This window comes from Haliaeetus leucocephalus, unplaced genomic scaffold, assembly GCF_000737465.1.
Source record: "Haliaeetus leucocephalus isolate CR32 unplaced genomic scaffold, Haliaeetus_leucocephalus-4.0 Scaffold1, whole genome shotgun sequence".
Taxonomy (NCBI): domain Eukaryota; kingdom Metazoa; phylum Chordata; class Aves; order Accipitriformes; family Accipitridae; genus Haliaeetus; species Haliaeetus leucocephalus.
Genome location: NW_010972437.1, coordinates 6,265,474 through 6,286,188, shown reverse-complemented (window position 1 = coordinate 6,286,188; position 20,715 = coordinate 6,265,474). Strand labels below are relative to the sequence as shown.

The window sequence follows — 20,715 nt, the reverse complement described above, 5'->3', positions numbered from 1 at the left end:
GCAAATGCCATTAAACTCTCACTGTCCCAAGAAGCCATCAGCTAGCTAAGTGCAATCAGCAGTAAAATGAGAGAATATGTGCCTTACTAACTTATCACATATTGACACCAGGCTGTGCCCTCCATAAGATTCTCCAATAAAATCTCCCTTGTGGATAGTCAGAATTGTGCAGAATCAAAGGCTCATTTTGAAGTCTGCGACTTCTTCAAGACACTGCATTACTCTGGGTGAGGTTGCACCTGAGGATAGTGCCTTTCCTGACCTGGGCCACCATTTCAGTTCAAAATAGGGCGTGTGTGTGGCATGAAAACCTGAAGCAAAAGAGTTACGCGAGGAGGAGGTGATTGTGTGGGGAAGAGAAGCACCGGGAAGAAAAAAGGAGCAATTCTTAGGAAGCCTCAGTGTGGAAACCTGAGAGGTGTTAAGGATGTAGACAGATTGTAGCTTATTTCTTCTTATCACCCTTTCATGTCTAAGAACTACTGTAGTAAATTACATTAAGGTTTTGTGAGTATTTTTAATAATATCTTAAGAAAAATTAAAGAAAATTAACTTACTGGGCTGGGATCAGGAACTTGAGGAAAAGTAGAAATGGTGTGTTAGGAAGATATTCTCTCACATGGTCTTTATAGTCAAATATTTCATGGAATCATAGAATATCTCAAGTTGGAAGGGACCCATAAGGATCATAGAGTCCAACTCCCTGCTCGTTGCAGGACTACCTAAAACTAAACCGTATGACTAAGAGCATTGTCCAGACGCTCCTTGAACTCTGACAGGCTTGGTGCCATGAACACTTCCCTGGGAGCCTGTTCGAGTGACCGACCACCCTCTCAGTGAAGAACCTTTTCCTGATGTCCAATCTGAACTTCCTCTGACGCAGCTTCATACCATTTCCTTGTGTCCTATGGCTGGTCACCAGAGAGAGAGGAGATCAGCACCTCTCCCTCTGCTGACCCCCTTGGGGAAGTTGTAGACTGCAAGGAGGTCACCCCTCAGCCTTCTCTTCTCCAAGCTGAAGTGACCTCAGCTGCTCCTCCTAAGTCTTGCCCTTGAGGCCTTTCACCGTCTTGGTCGCCCTCCTCTGGGCACACTCTAATAGTTTGATGTCCTTCTTGTATTGAGGCACCCAAAACCACACACAGTACTGGAGGTGGGGCACGCAGTACTAGAGAAGAGAAAGGTCATCTGCTTCACTGAGGGAAGGCAGAGTGGATAGTGGGCACCCCCCAGCTGTCAAGGAGTATATCATATGCAAGCTCATCCCGCTGTAAAGTACGACTACATTTTAAGTGTTAAAAACTAACATCACCTCTAGATGTGTCCTAGCACAGTTAATGGAGAGGTGTAACTGGAAAGCATGCGTGATACACACTGATGTACTCAAGTATGTGTGTAGAAAGGCATGTTGTTCTCACTAGAATTATTCGTAAGCCTTTTGAGCTACAAATTATTTGAAAAGTATTAGCATTTATTTTGATGATACAATTCTAAAGAAACAAAATAAACGGTATGAATCCCCTTCTGCACTTAATAGCTCCTGTCTGTCCGACTGGAAGCTCCCAATGTGCTCATCTATTTCTTTAGGAAACCATTTTCTCCATGCTTTTTAAAGACTTTCTTCAGAACATCTTCATTTTTCACTATGCAGAGTCCTGAGGCCATTATGCTTTACTGGGATAACAAAGTCTGCTAGACCCTTTTTACTTTGTCTCCTATGGTACAAATTGCACTGTTCTTTCTGCGCTGCTGCTGGAGTTCAGATACAGTCAACAGCAAATGTTGACTACTTCTGTCAGGCACTGCATCTCTGTCTTCCATCCTTTGTTTCTTTCTCCATGCTCCGTTATTTTCTGTAAATGCTATTTATTGTGGTCAGCATTCTACCAGATCCATTTTGCTGCATTTAATTACCCTGTGCTGAAGAGTAGCTGAGCAGTTAACAGAAGTTGCATGCTCACAGAGCCTTGCTATAGGTTTTTTTTCTCCAGCATGAATGTTGAATCATTGAATATCAGCTGAGTTTGAAATTTACCTGAATATGTTCTGCTATTCCAAAGAGATTACACAATGGCCCTGATTAGCAGCAGCATTTTGTAATACCACTTAAGGCTTTATCACAGTGGAGTACTGCCAGTAATAGTCTTTAATTCACTTATATGTACCAATTCATCTCTGTCAGGTTTCTATTAATTTCTTTGCTGTTTTACTTTGTCCCTATCCCCTATATAATAAGGCATGATTTCCACATTTATGTAGCCAAAATAAAATTTAAAAAAAATTAAATCTTCAGCAAATTAACTGTGGTCCTCTGATTTGAGACAACTGTGCCATCTCTCCATTTACGTTCACATTTAATCCACTTTTCACAAGTTAATGTATTTAGGAGAATCTAGGTGGGTCAAGTGGCCAAGGGGCAGTAACAATTTTACTGGCTAATTTAGATTAAAAGTTTCAGGATTGGGTTAGGTACATTAACTGCAAAGTGGAGGATAGGTGTAGAATTAAAACTGTATGTGTTCACGTGTACGCACACGTGCATACACAGTTGTGAAAAGCCACACTATATTCAGCATTAACTTTTTTCATCAGAAGGATGAGCAACTTGGTTACAAAGGTGATCGCCAGAGATAAAGAACAAAATTGCTGCATGTACCTTTTTGTTTTATCTGGCACTGGTTTCACAGTGTACTGGAAGTTCTAAACAGTTGGGTTTGTGGTTGGTGCTCCAAATTTGTGTGATGAATCAGCATCTGTGGTTGCTGTTGAAGCAGATCCAACTGTATATTTGTTCTTTCTTTTTTGTTGTTAGGATTGGTGCAAAGCATCAGGAGTTACGGCAAAAGCAACTGAGAGGCCTGAGTGATTATTCTACTGGTCCTGGAGGACCTGACATTGACGATGATGAGGTGGATCCAAATTATGCCAGAGTAAACCACTTCCGAGAAGCTTATCCAGCAGCAAGCATCTACAGGCCATCATCACCAGCAGTAGCAGAAACCTTTGTATACCCACGTGATTCTCCTTCAGCACCAATGGAGAGGGAGCACTTGGAAGGACTGTATGCAAAAATAAATAAGCAGCACTACCCACAGACTCCTGGTGACAGGTAATATTGCCACCTAGAATTACAAACAATGATAGCTTGGTGAGGAGGGAGCCTGGGGCTGGGCGGGGGACTGTTAAGATGCCCCAGACCCCTGTATTTACTGACTGGAAAGCCATGGATTTCCTCTTAACCAAAACCATGATTTGCTGCAGCAGTACCCCCAAAGCATCTGAGCAAGGCAGCAGTCAAACAGAAATCATTAAGGAAAAGTCCATATTTCACAAACAAAATGGATGAATTGACTCCAGTCCAATTCTTGCACTGCTGAGAAGGGTGTTTCTTCCTCTTTCAATCGGGAAAAGTTCTTACCCTGCAGCAAAAATAATCTCTGTTTTCAGATCCCTTTCGATCCTGCTGATCATCAAGTGCCTATTAGTAACAGGTTTTGTATGATAGCATGATGTATTGCATATGTTTATGGTTTAGTTTTCCCCAGCTGTGTAATATTACACACTTTCAATTAGGTTGGGGAGAGGACTGGGAATCATGGCATTTTTATGCAGACTGTGAAGTGTGGCTTCACAAGACTGATTGCCTTTCACAGCCTTTCCAATAACCAAGTGGGAAGGAAAGAGCAATTTTTAATCCTTACTGTCAAGCTTCCAGGTTGATAGCATTAAAGAAAGATGGTCAAGTTTTTCACTGGGTTAAAAAGAAAAGAGAAATTCCTTTGAGTTGATGATGTACCCATCATTATGATGATTTTAAAACTAGTTGCTTCTGGAATTTGGGGCTAAAAGAATGTAAGACTTCATTACTATCATGGTGTTAATATATTGATGTTGGGTTTTTCAGACCAACATATGAGTGTGTAGGCAAGATCTACAAGTCTATGTGAAAAGAAGAGCTGACAGAGTAAGGCATGGGGGGCTTGAGGAATTGTTCATGCTTTGAGTTCATACTACAACCTGTAGTGTCTCCCGATAGCCTCAATCTGTGCTATGTGATACCACACTTGTTAATTTTGGAGAAATATGCGAGCACAGAAGTAGGAGTATTTTCAGTTTGTGGCATCATAGTGCTTTAAAAACATCTACTGAGTCATTGTTATAAATAGTAATAAAACACTTCTGACATAAATCAGAAGTTTCTAGCTGGGAATGGGCCAAGTATCTCTCTTTTTCACCTAAATACAGTATGGTAGAGATCTTTCCAAACATAATGACATTGCTAATTTTTTTCTGCCATATTATTAACCCTTCCCTTACTGCGTAAGGGTAAAATAAGAGGTAGTGATCGCAGCTTTTTGCCATGTAGCAGATTTTGCTTTACCAGAAAAGTCTTGAGGCGATTGTCACTGAAGTCACACAAACATTTGTATATAGCGAAGGGATCAGAAACTGAGTTCATACTAACTCAGTAAACCAAGATCTGAGAATTCCCAGTGGGAGAGAGTTGAAATTCAGGTTCATGTGTATTTTTCAAATATAAATATATACAGATGTAACTCAATTGGAGTAAGACATTGTCATTAAGGTTGCTTCATAATTTCAGTTTTAACAGGACTTCATAGCTTTACATTTTAAAAATGTGATCAGTTTTGAAGTGTGGTCTATACATTTTTTTTCCGTGCAGCAAAAAGAAATGCTCAAGTCTTTCCCTCTGGCCTTTTTTATTTGATTGTTTGTATTGTGGTTGTAACTACACTGAATGAACTCTTGACTTGCTATGTGGACAAGATTGAAGTCCCAACCAGGTTTGGATTTGGTGTTGGAATCCTGGATTTTAGTGTGGATTTAGCTGTAATTGCATGATAGCATGATAACTTAGTGAAAAACTAAAATGAAAACATCTAACAGGCAAGAAAAGTTATCTCATATCTAAGGCCGTGATCAGAAGTCATGCTGAGAGGCTGTTCCATCTGCGTTGATTCTGTACTGAAAGACAAACAGTCCACAACAAGTTTGCTTTGTTGAATTTGTCTGACTTGTAGAGGCTGTTTAACCAGATTAGGAAAAAATAGGAAATGTGCGATTCTTATTAGGCTGCCTTTGTTCTTTTTTTAAATCTTTCTTTCCTTTGTCTCAGAGACAAAAAGGTGGTTGTTATTCACCAGCAGAAATGTGCCAAACGTGAATAATTGTATGTGAATTTATGCAGTGGGTCGTGAGGTCTCAGCCAGCAGTTGTTGAATATAGTGGCAACTTCAGGCAAGGAAATCTTTCCATGCTAGAGGGAGAGTATTGAAAGGAGAAAGAGAAGTGGAAAGAAAAATCCCTGGATAACATGTTAATTACAAAAACAAATCTGCTTTCAAGGGTCAAGTATGAAAACTACCTTGTCTGCCTCAAAATAATGGGAAAGGGCTATAATGGATGCTTATTAGCCAAACCAAAGTTATTTTGTGTGTGCAGGGCTTAGCATTTATCAACACATTTGTCATGTAATAGCTCATGCTTTGGTCTTGCTAACGCATGCATGCTCTCTCTCAAAGTTTTGCTATTAATTTTACTTTAGATGAATGGCTTTTTCTCCCACCTCTGACTCTCAACTTGTAATACAGTGTGTGGAGATTTGATCAGTGACTAAAGTAAATGGGGTTTGGGGTAGAAGGGGGATTTGAACACAGAGAGAATAGATTATTTCATTTTTGTCTGGGAATTCCAGTTATGTGTCATTATGACAGAGAATTAAAATTCATCACTTGCAACAAGAAGTTCATTTTTATTTTGTTTTTGCAGAAGACTGTGTTAACATAATTAATGCCTTTTAAAATTTGGAGACCATTTGTAAAGTAAGAAGCTTAGTGGTCAGATAAGTGCTGGTCACAATTTGCATATACTTTCCCTTTTCTGGTCATCAGAATAAGGGTTCCTGGTTCGCTCTTCTCAGTAGATTCGCAGTTTAAACTGAGAATCTCCCTCAGTATGCAAGAACGCAATAGGCTGCACATGTATGAAGTCTGTTGCTTTAATCATTATGAAGTATGTTTGCTGCCTCCAAGCACTGCTCCTCAGGGCACACACAGAGCTGCTTCACGCTGCTGCTTGCATACGAACGTCCCCCTTACCTACACTTGCATCTGGCATCTCAGGGGTTTTTTGCTTTGGGTTTTTGGGGGGTTTGCTTTGTGTCTTACTTGCAACTGTTGTGTAACGTTCTTCTGCACTGCTTCACAATTGTTGATTTTCATTCCGACGATGACTATATTCAGTGAAATAGAAGTAATTTTTTGTGTATATTTTGCTGAAAGCTTTGGAATTCTTAACTAAGAGAGGTGCTATATAAATGTAAATTGTCCTTATTAATGAATATAGTGAAAGCATTAGCATGATCAGTGTATTCTGTGAATGTTAAGTTAGAGAGTGTGAAAAAAAAAATTAGCTGGCAGAATCACACATTTCTCTGTAAATCAAGCATTTTCCTGTTTATTTCTAATTAGCCACAATTTTCTGTAATGCAAATGGCATCCCAAAGGATGCTGCAGCCTGCACAGCTACCTCGTGCAGCTGGGGAACTTTGCAGGGTCTTTGCCTGAGATGCTGTACGTTTCCCCGCCTGCGGCAGGGGCTGGGTGATCTGTGGCCCATATGTTCCTGAAATGAGTTGTAAGTCACATCTCTCTGAGTTTTGTCATCAAGGCTGTACCATGACAGTGCTAAGTTGCACCATGGCAGAGCCTAGGTGTCAGACCAAAGCCAAAAGAGCATATGCACAACGCTACTATCACTTAAATGTCAGGCATGTCACATGGTGCAACCCTTTCTCACGTTTCGAATAAGCAATTTCCTCTTCTTTTCCTCCCTTGAACATGGTGCTGTCAAGTATGTCCAAACGCCCCAAGTACGTCTCCGGAAAGGTTCTAGAGACTTTGTTCAACTTATTTCCTCAGCCCAGAACTATGAAACATTTAAAGTCTGATGCCAAACTCATTGCCAAGTATAATTCTTCATTTATTTATGTGTCTTATCTTGGGGAATTTCAAAGTGCTGGTCTGACAAAAACACATACAGTTTTCCTTTGTTTAGTGAGAATAGATTCAGAGCAGTATCTTGTTGCAGATTTTAAAAAATACTAATAAAAACCCCAGCATTGTTTTATTACACAGGAGTAGAGTCCAAAGCCCCAGTCTGATCCAGCTTTCCATTTTTGGAGATGCTATGTTGGGTCCCACTGTGCAAGATCTTCTACTCTACAACGTTAATTAATTAATTGAAAAATGGATCTTCCTTATTTCAGGGTGAAACTTTACTTATGGAAACTTGCACTCTTCCAGAGCGTTCAATCTAGCAGCATACAAAATTGAAAATGGGTAAATGAAACCCATACCTCTGCGCAACCCTAAGTCTGTCCCTCACGTCCCACCCTCAGAGCTGGCCAGAGTAATGAGAGAGAGAGACACAAGACATTGAGCCATCTGCCTCTCCCTGGAAAGGATCAAAGGAAAAAATTGCTACCCGTGTCCTGAGAAACCAAGTGGCAAATATAAACTATGTGTAAGCCTGAGAGGAGAGTAAAAAGAGTCTGGAGTTTTGAAATTTAGCAAAGGGAGCATTTTTTACTAAAAAGCAGGCTAAATGCTTGTCTTTGGGGCAGACGTATGTCATTCCGATCCTGCTCAGTCCAAGGCCGTAGGAATCCAGAGCTGCACAGAAAAGGCTTTGTTCAAAAAGGGCAAATTAGGGTTGCCCAGATATGTTACTTAGCCCCTGTAAGCCAGAAACTGAATTTTTTTGTTCTCAGTTCAAAGTACTGTGGGCATTGCTCATTGTGCGTCCATTTACAACACTTTTTATCACTGACTAGCAGAAAAGCAATCCACTGCTGTAAAAGTGGATGGTCTTTTACTCAGGAATGGTTATTCTTTAAGATGGATATCATGAAGGCAAGGTAGAAATTGAATGAGACTGTGTAATATCTACGTACCTTTTGCCACTGTACCTTGTGTTACAGTGGAAAGAGAATTATGGTCATGCATTGGAATATTTTAATTTACAAAGTGTGACAAGTAGAAGCAAGGCGTGTACTCTTGTTTACCATATAGCCTCTTCTGCTTGGTGTCCTAAAATCATCTACGCTGTTTCCCTGTTGTCCTGGTTTCAGCTGGGATGTAGTTAACTGTCTTCCTAGTAGCTGGTACAGTGCTATGTTTTGAGTTCAGTATGTGAAGAATGTTGATAACACTGATGTTTTCAGTTGTTGCTCAGCAGTGTTTAGACTAGAGTCAAGGATTTTTCAGCTTCTCATGCCCAGCCAGGGCACCTGACCCAAACTGGCCAACGGTGTATCCCAGGAGTTTTACTTCTTTTCCTGATTTTCTCCCCCATCCCACTGGATGGGGGGGCAGTGAGTGAGCGGCTGCGTGGTGCTTAGTTGCTGGCTGGGGTTAAACCACGACACCTGTCGTATACTACCCTACATCCCATGAGACTCTCCTCTGACTCCTCTGGAATTTATTCTTTCTGAAACATACCACAGGGCCTTCTGAACCTTTGGCTGTGATCCGGTCACCGTTCCCCATAATGTTGAAACCAGAAATTTAATGTTTGGCAATTTACTGTCCTTCATGGCTGATAGATTTCTGACAACAGTTAAATTCAAACTGGCTTTGGTAAGTACAGCAGCGGTTCAGTGGTTCCTGAGGGCTTTCAGTAGAGCCATCCTGCTCATGGAAGCAGGCAGTCCGGAAATGCCTTTGGCCACCAGTTGCACAGGAGTGTAGGTTGTGCCATTGGAGTTATGCTTGTATTGTGTTTTTTGCTCCTGATACTATTTGCAGTTTTCTTCCTCAGCAAGGACAAATGGGGGCTGCATACTCACTGTGCTAACTAGGGAAAATGTTGAGTAACTGGACCTCCTGGCACACATTTAAATGAGCCCTGGTTTTGTTTCCCACCTATACGGAAAAAAAAAAACCAAAACTGCCGGTAGCATTCAAGAAAAACTACTTTACAGATAGACTTCAAAATGCTAGTTCCCAGGAACCCCTCACCCAGATCCTTCCAACTTTGGGACCCTAGCCCTAACATTCACTTCTCATGGAAACCCCCAGATTTCATGGAACTCGGGTGACCCTGAGCGTTTTAGAGCGTGTCTAAACAGAAGGAAGTTGTCAAACTAACCAGAGCAGAGCTGCTGCTGCCATGTAATATGTGCATACTTGTTCGAGGCCATGCATTCTTCAGCAGAAATAAATTCTGTCAGGAATAGCCACAAATCTGCCTGTGTGCATCCTGCCTGCTAGGGTTTGCATTTGGATCACCTCACTTATTGACAGATGTGTAAAATTTTATATACTGCACTCCCACAACTCCCCTGTGACTGTCCTGCTGCAGATGCTCGTGAGCCTGAGTTTTGGCAGCTGTGTTAAGCATTCAGGTTTGGGGTTTTTTTTTCCCCTCCAGCCCTGTCTTTTCTTATGTGATATATTATTGCATGGAATTATTTTACGTTCATTCTGCCTATTTACTGGTAGTGTCCCATTCTTTCAGTCGTTTGGATGCAAATGCAAAAGATAGGTCCCTGGAGAAAGAGCAGGTCTGTTACTGGAAGATGAGACCATACCAGAGGATACAGAGTGAAATGCAGATGGTGTTGTCAGCCTCTTAAATGTACAAATAAAGACAAAATGAGATCGTCCATGCAGCTGGAATGAAATCATATGGCCTTGCATGTGTTCCTGCCATAGCGTATTTCCTAGTGTGAGCAAGAGATGCTAAATTCTGTCTTATGCAGGATGTTGTTTGACCAAAAGCTCATACTTGCTCCTTTAATCAGTAGCAGAATAATGTGTGTATGTATTAACTTTTCTCTGCACAATATTTTTTTAATAAAACACCATTTAATTTTAAATGCTAATATGTGTGTGTGGTTAATTAAGAAGCTAGAATTGACTGTAAGGCTGGTAAGCTCCAAGAAAGAGAGAGGAAGATCATTACACTTCTGCTCATAGATAGCTATTTGTGAACCAGCTGATAATGTGCAAAATTAAGATTTCGTAAGTGGCATTTTAAATGAATGGTTAATGGCTGAAGATTAATTTAAACAGTCAAAGTTGTTCAAAAGAGAAGCTGTTAAAATCTTGTTTATAGGCCAGTCACTTCCATACTTAAAGTGCAAACCCTAATAGCATGTGGTATTTCCATTTGGCAGGCAAGCAATGTAACTAGGATATTTTCCTTGAACAAGGAAGGCTACCTTACTGGATAAGCAGTATGGATGGATGGATGTAGCATTGTGTACTGTGTTTTCTTCTTCCTAATTAATAGTTGTCTGGTAGTAGTACAGAGAAATGCATTTCCTCTGAGAGTTTGCTAACCTTAAATAAAATTGCTAGATCTTATTTTAATTAAAGTATAAGGGACATGGTTAAATCTGATGTGATTCTATTTTCCCACTATTCTCCAGTAGTCTGTTCTACTTCGTATGCTTTAGGGTTTTCAAAATGCCCAGCTTTTCATTGCTTCAGGTTGTCTTCTGTCAGAATGAGTCTCTTTGGCCCCATCACTAGCCTTGCAGAGTTGGTCTAGCTAAGGGGAAAAAAAAAAAGAAAAAAAAAAAAAAAGGTGTGTTTTCAGTCAGGTTTATTCTGTACTGCAATTCTGGTTAAATGATGAATGTTAACCTAGTCCCATTTTCCTGACTGAAGAGAAACAACAAGCAGAAGGTCATTATGCTGCTCACAGTTGTGAGGCTTGTCCTTCCAGCAAGTCCTTTGCCAAGAAACTGTTTGTTTTTCTTTTGTTTTCTCTTTCTCTCAGCCCAGTTTCCAATCTTTTTGTTAACTATCTGCTGGTTTTCCCCCAGCTTCTTGACACAGTCATTTTGCCTTACGATCTCCTAGCTTCTGGATATGCAAGTAGTTCCAGAGAAAGCCCTGGTGCCTTGGCCTTGTGCAAGCTTTGCTGTGTAGCCCAGTGTAAGATGAGTCTACATTGCTGACCTCAGGGAGCTCATGCTTTATCGAAAACTGACTTTCAAAAAATCTTCTCCGAAGTTTTTTCCTAGCTGCTACTGGTTAAATGGAAGAAAGGGATTCTTTCTTCCATTGTAGCGATAATCTTGGTTTAGTAAAACTGACCAGTAGATGAGGGTATGGGATTTTGTTGTGCTGGACTTTTAAGTCTGTGCATACTATGAGTCTGTCTTTTTTTGGAGGTGGAAGAGGTTGCACATGAGGAGCACAGACCAGCTCATGTGTAGGAGAGTCTGTATGTTCAGACTCCGGGTGATGACATGAGCTCACAGCAAGCTCTGTCCTGACTTTTCACTTTGTTGAGATAAATTAGTGGCTTCTGGCCAAACTATTTTTGAAAAATAGTCAAAGTTAGTGGGAGACAAAGAACCGTTTCCCAGAAATCTTAAAGTAATGGACAAAGAGTTAAGTTTGGAGGAGGGGGAAGAAGGGCTATCTCTGGACTGCTTCAGAATGCTGAGTAGCTCCAGTTAAGAGAGCAGTGATATCTGTCTAGTAAGGATGGAGAAGTAACTCTTAGATGTGGCAGGGAAAATGGACGTAGACTGACTGGAACCATGAGAAATGTTTTCGATGTCTCCACTTCTGTGTGAAGTTATCCATGGTCAGTGGGACCTGTGCTGACAGGTTCTTCTGAGCTACAGGTAGAGCAATCCCCAGCCCTCCTCCTCATTAAGCAGTGAGGAGCATAACTGAGTCCTGAGAGTCTTCAGGCAGCATCCCACAATTTCTCATACCTTCTCAAAATAAGCACTCCATTGATTTTCCCAGCTCACCAGGAAAAACTCTTACACTGGTTGAGATGACTGCAGCACAGGGGCCCATGGGGCACCCCTCAGACCTATAGCATTGCCAGGTTATGCTGCCACCAGGAACAATGCAGTAACTCTGGTAGGGTTTTTCAGCATGACTGCTCATGTCCAGGCAAAGTGCTTAGATTTGTATGGTACTCATACAGCTTAACTGTGTAGTGGAAACCTTACAGTAGAAACTTGTCATCTCTACGCATCCATAAGATGTAGGGAATTCTTGCCATACACTGGTTTTTCTGCAGTCCCAGTTTACCTGGTGTTTACACTGCCAGATCTTTAAGATTTTTCTGCTAATCTTAATTATTCTGTTCCACTGAGTGACTTAGCTCTCAACATAAGATATAAAAGATGTAACACGGCCACAGATCTGACCTCAGAATGAGTCAATGGGAACCTTCTCTTGGAGGGTTCAGGCATCTAATAGCAGGATAAAAGGACTACTCCTAAAAAGAGTCCAGGACTTTGCTCCCTGCTTGTGTCAAGATGCCAGCGGTGAAAGGTTACCCAAGCACTTAGTGAGCAGCATTGCTGACAGCAGGTATAGGCAGAAGCACGAACCAGATCTTTCAGTTAGCAGAAAACTGTAAGAATTGATGTTGTTTGAAAAGCTGAAAATCACTCAATATTGTGCTAGCAAAAATATTGGGAGGACTGATGAGATGTGATGGAAATGGCTTAATAGGCAACAGGATGCTGAATAAAGAAAGAATAATTGTGATTATTGTCTGACAGCTGTGCATAGCATACAGTCAATGACAAACTAAAACGTGCTGGTTTTCAATCCATGATCACAACTCCACTGGCACAGACAGTAATCTAAGGGGTCATAGTAAGCCAAGAAATAGTTTATTGTTTCATCAGCTCAGGTCTTCTGATGTAGTTAAGTTGGTATATATTCTGAACCTCTGTGACTGTCCTTACATTGCCGCAAGGAGACCTGGCACCCATATGGTGTACTGTGGCTAAGGAGCAGTTTCTCTGGCAGGCCATGCAGCAGCAGAGCATGTGTTGACATTGATCAAGGTATCGGTATTGATCTTGGGATGGTCTAAGAGAATTGTGACTCTTTTGTGGAGAGTGATGTTAGACTGTCGTAGAAAATGAAATAAATAACTTGTCTTAAACTACATTGTGGCCTGCATCTGAGAGAAAGTAAGGTCTTTTGTTAGGACAGAGGGACGTGAGAAAATGATGTTGCTTCAGATAACCACACTGGTTATCTTTTTTTATCACTAACTTGTCCTTGATGTCTGGAGGCCATTTTCAGAAAGTGGTGGAGAGTGATTGCATGAAAGATTTTATACTCCTCAATTGCCTGCAAAACAGGAAGCTGCCTTCATTTTTTCATTCCATCAAGCTGAAGCAGAGAAAAACAAAAAACAACTCACAATAAAAAAGGTGCAAGAGGAATGAGTGAGACCTCTAGATAGTGCTAAAAATGAAATAAATATACTTGTAGAGCAATAGATGTCCTCTTAATTTATTTTTCCCCTTCTTGCTTCTCTCCAGTTTCCTACTTGTGTACCAGTAGGTCAGTGTGACAGTTTGCAGTGTCACAGTCCTCTGTTGAATCTGTACTCTGAGAGGTTGTTAGTCCCTTCCCTCCAGTGGCTTGGAAGCAGTAAGGAGAAATGAGAAAGGTCCAACTAATGTTTTAACATTTCAAACAACATCTTATCATTCAGTCTTTGACCCATATTTGTGGTTTAATTTCTTCATTCACTTAAAATTTTAATCTTAAATAAAATTTTTCAGCATAGTAGTATCTTAGGGGCATTTCTTCTCAAACCAGTATTAGCTAGAACATGTCCTTCAGCTGTGGAGTTTATCTGTTATAAACACTTCTGCCCTTAGGCTTTGACGCCTACTTAGTCCTGGATATGGTTATTACCTTGTAAACGGGAATCAACCGCAAATGTTCATTATGGTATTTACATAAAATGCATGGAAAACAATTATTTTGAGACTGGCCTGTAAGTTTAAGCATAGAACATGCTTCTAATGCAAGTTTTGTACATGGCCTGGCAATTGAAAAGTGAGCAACAACACACCTTCAGAGGGATGAAAACATGTTCAAAACATGGTCTGTCTTGCAGTGAGGTGGCAAGAGGGCAACTGTTTTCTATGCCTGAGTCACCATAATGCTCAATAATTGTCTGAAAGGACTGCTTTAATTGAGCACTTGTATGCTGTAAGTGTGATGTTAACCAGGGGACCTGGACTGCTTCTGCTCTGCTCTCAGGTAATGACAGAGGAGGCCTTCTGTGGCTGGAGTCCCTGCTTTACATATCAGCCGATACTTCCATAACATGACAAAGGGGCGTGAGGTTGTGGAGAAGGGTTGGGGAACAGCATCACAGCAATAAACCTGTTCCTAATTGTTATTGATTGTTAGTACACAGATTACAAGCAGACAGTCTGCAGTCCTTCACCTGAATAAGGTGTTGTTTTCTTCCTTTAACATCATCTGCCGTCCCTGTCCCTGATTTGAAAAAAAAGCAGGAGGCAATTATTTTGTGCTTCTGTATACAATAGCAATGTTTAAGCAGCAGCTGCTTCAGAGAGGGAGAGTAAAGGGGACTGGGGGGAAGGGATTGATCTTTTCCTCCTTTTCTCTGTAAATACCACTGTCTGCATCAGTGATGATGCTTTGACCTCTTTGCTACAGAGCTTGAAAAGTCTCTTGCGCTTAGTGACATGTTCTGGCTTCAAAACTGAACAGGCAGAAGTCTAATTCTCTTTCTTTGAGCGTTGCTACAGATAGATTATCAATCTAAATATGGTAAGTGCTTGAGAATTCCTCCCAAAATCTAGACTCCTTAGTCTAAGTACTGGTATTTTTTTACATGTCTGTGTAGCTTCTGAAATGATTAACAGTATTCCTTCATACCTTTTCGCCTTTCATCTCCACTCTGCCCACTATCTCATTACTATTAGCTGTGGCAAATATACCAGATGTCTGAGCAGCTTCATTGTTCTGTTGTTTTTCTTTTCAAGACTCTAGTGCATAGATAGATGTTAATTTCTCTTTTGTGTTAAAACCTGCCTCAGAGGAATAAGATTACCAGTGTTCAGTCTTTGGCCGGTAGAGATACTGAGGTCTCGTATCTCCTGAATGCTTTGTCTCAGTTAGTGTTTCTACTAACTCAGTGCATTTATAGTAGAGGTCTGTTCTTCTTTAATGCCCATGGAACCTTAAATTAATATCCCCTGACTTTAAGAAAACATTTTAATATGTTTTCTAAATGTTTTCTTTATTCCCAGGGTTGAGAAATGATACACAAAGACACCTGCTCTTCCAAGTGGGTGGAAATTGAAAATCGTGCCAAGCAAAATGCTGTTTTTCAGAAAAGATTCAAAATATGCATTGTTTAAAGTGTGGCATAAACAAAATAGATTATGTAAGGTTTGCGGGCCCTTGTTTAGGATGAGATCACTCGCTCATGGGTCTGTAGCTTCTCTACTAACAGTACTTAGTGCTTACATCTAAGAAGCATGTATGAACTACTGGTTTCCCCATCAACTTTGAAAAAGATAGTTAGGAAGCTACGGGCACAGCTCCTATCAGTTCTACATTGGAGCCACTGTTGTGCTTGAGTAAAACAGTGGTGGCTCCAGACCTTTAAGAAAATGTGTTTCTTTAAAATGGGTCAGGAAACAACTGATTGATTTACAGGTAACAAATGTGAATGTGTGTTTACCGGGAAGAAAAGTGACAGTTCACATCTGAATTTAGATAAACACATAAATTTGGTAGTGGATGCTTCATTTCTGTGGATGTAGGTAGTAACATGTGATAGTCACTGTATATGATAAGATTGTAGCAGTTGCCACAGCACATAAAAGGGTACAAGAACAGATGAAATCATTAATGCTTTCATATTGTATCCTGCCTTATTTCCGGTAACATAGCATGCCTAGTACTTAACGGGGCAGATCTTTGAAAGAATCAGCAGGTATGATGTTCTGGAAAACATGAAAATCTGCAACCTTGCATCAGAGGCAGAAGCAGTATCTTGGATCTGACATTTTTTTAAAGTACAAGTTGTGCCATTGGTATAGTTACATAAGCTAGAAATTGTAAATTTATGTTGCACAATCTGAAAAGCAAATGATAGCATGTGAATTTGTATCTGCTGCTCAGAAAGAAGACTGATGTGCAAGTCCTGTTTCCATCAAAGTAAGTGGCAAAATTTCTGTTGATTGAGGCGGGAAATCAGAACTGATTCCCTTGCCTGGTTGTCCCTGAAAGAATGATGAAGTGATGTTTTCTTTTGTTTTATACTTGCTAGTTTCACAGCCAGATCACTGTAACTTGAGCTTTTTTGCCATACTTCTGCATGACTGTTTTTGTTAACCACTTTTATTACCTTTTGGGCTGTTCTTTGCATCATACTATTGACAAAATGAGTTTTACATTTTTTTACCCCAAAGTTTAGAGCATAGAATACGGAAGAAATCCATACAAAGAAGGTCTGAAACATTAATTGGACTAGACTACAGCATTTAAAGTAACCTATTCTATTGTCCATTTACTTCCCACATGAAATGAAAACTCTATTTTGATCTGAACTGTCACAGATAATTTCTGCACATAAAACACATCCAGAGACAGCTTTCAAATGGAGTTGTCACTTCTTATTTAGCAGGCTGGGGACTCTCTATTGTTGTCAAACCCTCTTTGCAAAAGCATCACTAATACAGTGATTTGCACAGTTGTATGTAAGAGGAGGAATGGTTGCACAGCCTCCATGAAACAAAAAACTATATGTAGGTGCTGGAATCCTCTGCAGCTGAACTTGCCTACTGCTTAGGAGAAAATTCTTTTTTTTTTTTTTTTTAATACTATTTTTAAGTAGATTTTCATACTGTGTGCTGGTGTAGAGAGGGGTTGTTTTTAGTGTAATGAGGTTTTAGTGTGAATAGTGATGATTAACATTTAAAAGCTAGTAACCAACATTCTGTTATTTTCCCTGACCTCTATGGGACCAGAAGTTTGGCTTTAATGTCTTCATAAATTTCAGGAATTCTTAAGCAAGTGTATTGGGAGTATCTCTGAACTGTAAGTACAGAACTGGTGCCTCAGAGTGTATTCCAGACAAGATGCTGAGGCAAGGCTGTATGTAGGGCACTTGTTTCCAGACTGCTATTCTGATGGTGGCCAATGTGGTCTTCTGGTGAGGCTGGCTGGAAGACCCAGCTATGGCATCGCAGAAGACGACAGCTTAAAAGTTGAGAACTACCATTCTTTAGACTTTAGTTTTATAATGTTCAATTTGCTCTCAAACATGATATATTTTCATAAAATAAACTTGCCTCCTGGCCTCAGTTGTATTCTCATAAATTTATGCTATTGGAATATGCAGTTAAATAGTAGTAATGTATGATTTTTATTTCATTTTCCTCTCAAGGTCAGAAAATTGACCAGGATTAAGGGGTGAAGAGTTTGGTTAGTGTGATGAGTTGTCCTTTATTGCTGTCTCCACAACTACTCTATGCAGGATTAAACAGCAAAACACAAGCTGGCAGAGTGCTCTTCTAACCTAATTCTGCACCACAACACAGATAGCAGACTATCTGCTGATCTATCTGATAAGCATGACTTTGTCAAATCCACATGTATGTTCAGGAGTGAAAGGAGTGAAACACAAGTGAGGCCCAAGAGCTGGGGTCTTGCATTTTCTTCAGCTGCCTGAGCCCTTTACGTGTCTTCACTGCTGCAGCTGGGGTTGGGAGGCAGAACTGGAGGGAGGGAAGCCGCCTGTTGCACTGTGGAATCTACAGAAAAACAGAACTAAAAGCTAGAGCCTAAAACATTACTGGTCAAAGCCAATTGCCTATTTTAAGGGCCATATCTTCTGTAATGAAGCAAGACATACAGACTGGAAATGACATTCTGATTTCTAAGCTGTATGCCAGAAGATTTGAGGGTTCTTTGTTCAGTGTGTCTCAAACTCTCGCCTGGAGAGGGACATGATGAGGAGGGGGTTTCTTTGTTCCCACTTTTGCCTGTAAATGTAGTGTATTCATGAATCAATTTTAATGGCTATCCCATGGGGAGCAGTGAATTAGATGAGGAAGAGAACGGGTAATTTTGTGCATTAATGGAGAATTTACTTGAATGGAGAAAAATGAGGGAAGGAAAAATCTTACGGTCACTGTGCTTAAGTCAGTGATAGTGCACGTCCATGGTGTTTTAAACCTTGGCCATTGCAGAAAAAATACAACAGATGGAAGCGATCTCTCCTCCTCCTTCTCCCAAATCTTGGTGGGCTGGCTTTGCTTTCCTATCTCCAGGTGGGACACGTGTACAGAGCTGGACTGGATACAGCATATCCATCTCTCTCCTGCTTCAGGAATGGAGGCTGTGATCCATGTTTGTGCTCAGTTGGCAATCTTATAAAGTTGAGGACTAGAGAAGTGGATGGACATTTATCCTACACAGGAAACAGTAGTTTTGGAGGCTGCAGTCTCACAGGTATTCTGTACATACTTTTTACAGTTACCTGCCACCAAAGCTGCTTGGTCCTATTTGTCCAGTAGCTCTATCAAGTTGTTCTTTTAAATCAAAAAAATCGTATACTGTCTGTCTGTAGTGACTTTAAACAGCAATGAGGCTCATAAACTCTGAAATTGTCCTTGCATCCTGCGGACCAGTATTGTTTCCATATTATCTTGTGCTGCCCCACCTGCTTTTACTGTTTCCGTGGCTCTGCTGTGTGTGGGGAACAGGACTGTCTTAATATGCATCTGTGCAGAGCCTATTGCAGGGAGAATTGTATCTCTGGCAGGGATGTTGCAGTGGTCATTTGTCTGCAGGTATTCCTGAGGCGGTCTTGAAAGATTTGAAGGCCATCTCAAAACTATGTGGAGGTAAGGAAAATACCTGTCAGAAGCTGGAGTGAGCCACTCCAGCCTACATTGTTTAGCCTGGCCCTCACTACAGAATTTGGAAAGGTCTGTACCTTCATGTGTTTGCCTGACCTTTCAGAGGCAGCATATGCCTATTTCTCCCCTGCTCTCCAAACCATCTAGCAAATGGCCTGCTCCAATCCAAAGGTGATGTGCTTAGGTTAATATTGGTGTGTCCTTCTGAGAGCACAGTACCATCCAAAAAAAGCTTCAAAGCTCACTTTTCTGCAGGTCTGCCTTCAAAACACGAAGCAAACATGTCCCGCAGCAATGCCAATTACTGACTCTTGAGAATATCCCTAAGTAACGGTCACACCCTCATTTCAAAGGCAATATATGGGGCCATTATCTGAGCAAATACAGTGCATGTCACTGAAAATCCATTGATGATGATGAATTCTGGTTACTGTTGACTGCAGCCAGATATGGGATGGTGAGTAAGGGGTAAAACATTAGCCCTTGAGCTCTGTGGGTTTTTCTTTGTAAAGAGGTCAGGGTTTCATAAGAGCTCAAGCAAAATGCGAAAAAAGGTAAAGCTGGAGATGAGTCTCAGGGAGACAGTGGGGAAATAAGGAGGCAAGGAAAGAAGAAGGAATAACAAAACTAAAAAAGCATCCTTTGGGGGGAGGGGGAAATGAGATGAAAAGATTTTTAAAAGGGAAAAAGTTAAGGATTTGAACAGTGCCAGGAGCTTCTCTTTGCAGACTACCAAAAAGACGTTTGTATATAGGAGAGTTAATTCAGGTTTGAAAAAGTCCAAGAGTTACAGGGGAAGCTGAATTGCTTGATTATTTTGAAACCTTCAAGGAGAAACATATAGGAAAACTATGGGAAAAAAAAGTACTGCTAGAAATATTCTTGGTCTGCTGTGAGATAAGTGTGTTTTTGTTTGAAAACACTATCATGTTAATACTGTTTTAGTGTCCTGAATTTCATTGTTAAATGGGGTTAACTTGTATGAATCTGAAACATTTTGAGATTTTCTAAGTCACTTCTGCTCATGTGATGTGATGCTGCTATATGCCTCCTTCCAGTAAAAAATGTAGAATTCCAGAGATGTACTGTCTGTAGATCAAGGTTTGATAAAGTTACCCTTCATTAATACAAATACCCTTTTGTGAAAATACAGGCAATTTCAGCTCCTCTCATTTCCATAAATTGGTGTAAGCGCAATGTATTTTGTATACTGAAGTGGAAACTTGGTGCTAGAAGCAGAACACATTTCGATTTGCAGAACATGGATGGGTGGTATTTCCCCTACCTGTTCCCCTGCTTGATAATACCAAGTGAGTGACTATCCATCCCATCGCTGACCACAGTGAGCAGAGCCAGCTCCCTTCAGCAGTCAGAAGAGGCCCCTGCAGCGGGTGTGTTAGAGGAGCTGCAGCTGGGGTCCTGCTCTGTGCTGCCCGCTGGTGCAGTGCCTCCCTCCGCTGTTCCCAGTGGGGCTGGCGATAGGAACCTTGGCGAATAATCCTTCCAGCGGGGCATTTCAGGAGTGATCTGAGGCCACGGTATACACACGCCCTCAGCATCGATGACAGGTTCTTTTATTTATTCATCTTGTTCGTGTTACAAAATAGAGGCAATGGAAGAAGACATTTGTTTTCTTGGTCTTGACTCAGAATACCTTTACCATTAACCGCTCCTGCCCAACCTTTTCTGTAGTATTCACTTGTCAGCTTTGACCATCTTCCCCAGGGTGAGATTTCTCCTCATTTTGTAATGAGGAACAGGACTTTCAGGTTTTTCTGTGTTGCCACTAAAACCGATGTTACAGCCGGACTCAGCAGCAATGATGGCAACAGGCAATAATAACCATCCCACATAAGATTTAGATTAACTGCTCTTCTGTTTAGTTCATATAATGCCTCAACAGCATGATCTGATATGCTGTTTTCACGTAATCCATCATTCATTGTCTGAGTTAGGAAACTAGGTTCTTCTGTAGCGGATGCAAAGAGATG

General features: G+C 40.8%; 1 protein-coding gene across 1 annotated transcript in view; it reads left to right on the top strand.

Moving 5' to 3' along the window:
* Window positions 1–20,715, top strand: part of PARD3B (par-3 family cell polarity regulator beta) — a 430,355-nt gene that overhangs the window by 348,196 nt on the left and 61,444 nt on the right. Inside the window, exon 20 of the mRNA XM_010565338.1 lies at window positions 2,813–3,109. Within this exon, the coding sequence (XP_010563640.1) occupies window positions 2,813–3,109 (297 nt within the window). The remainder of the gene's footprint in view (window positions 1–2,812; window positions 3,110–20,715) is intronic.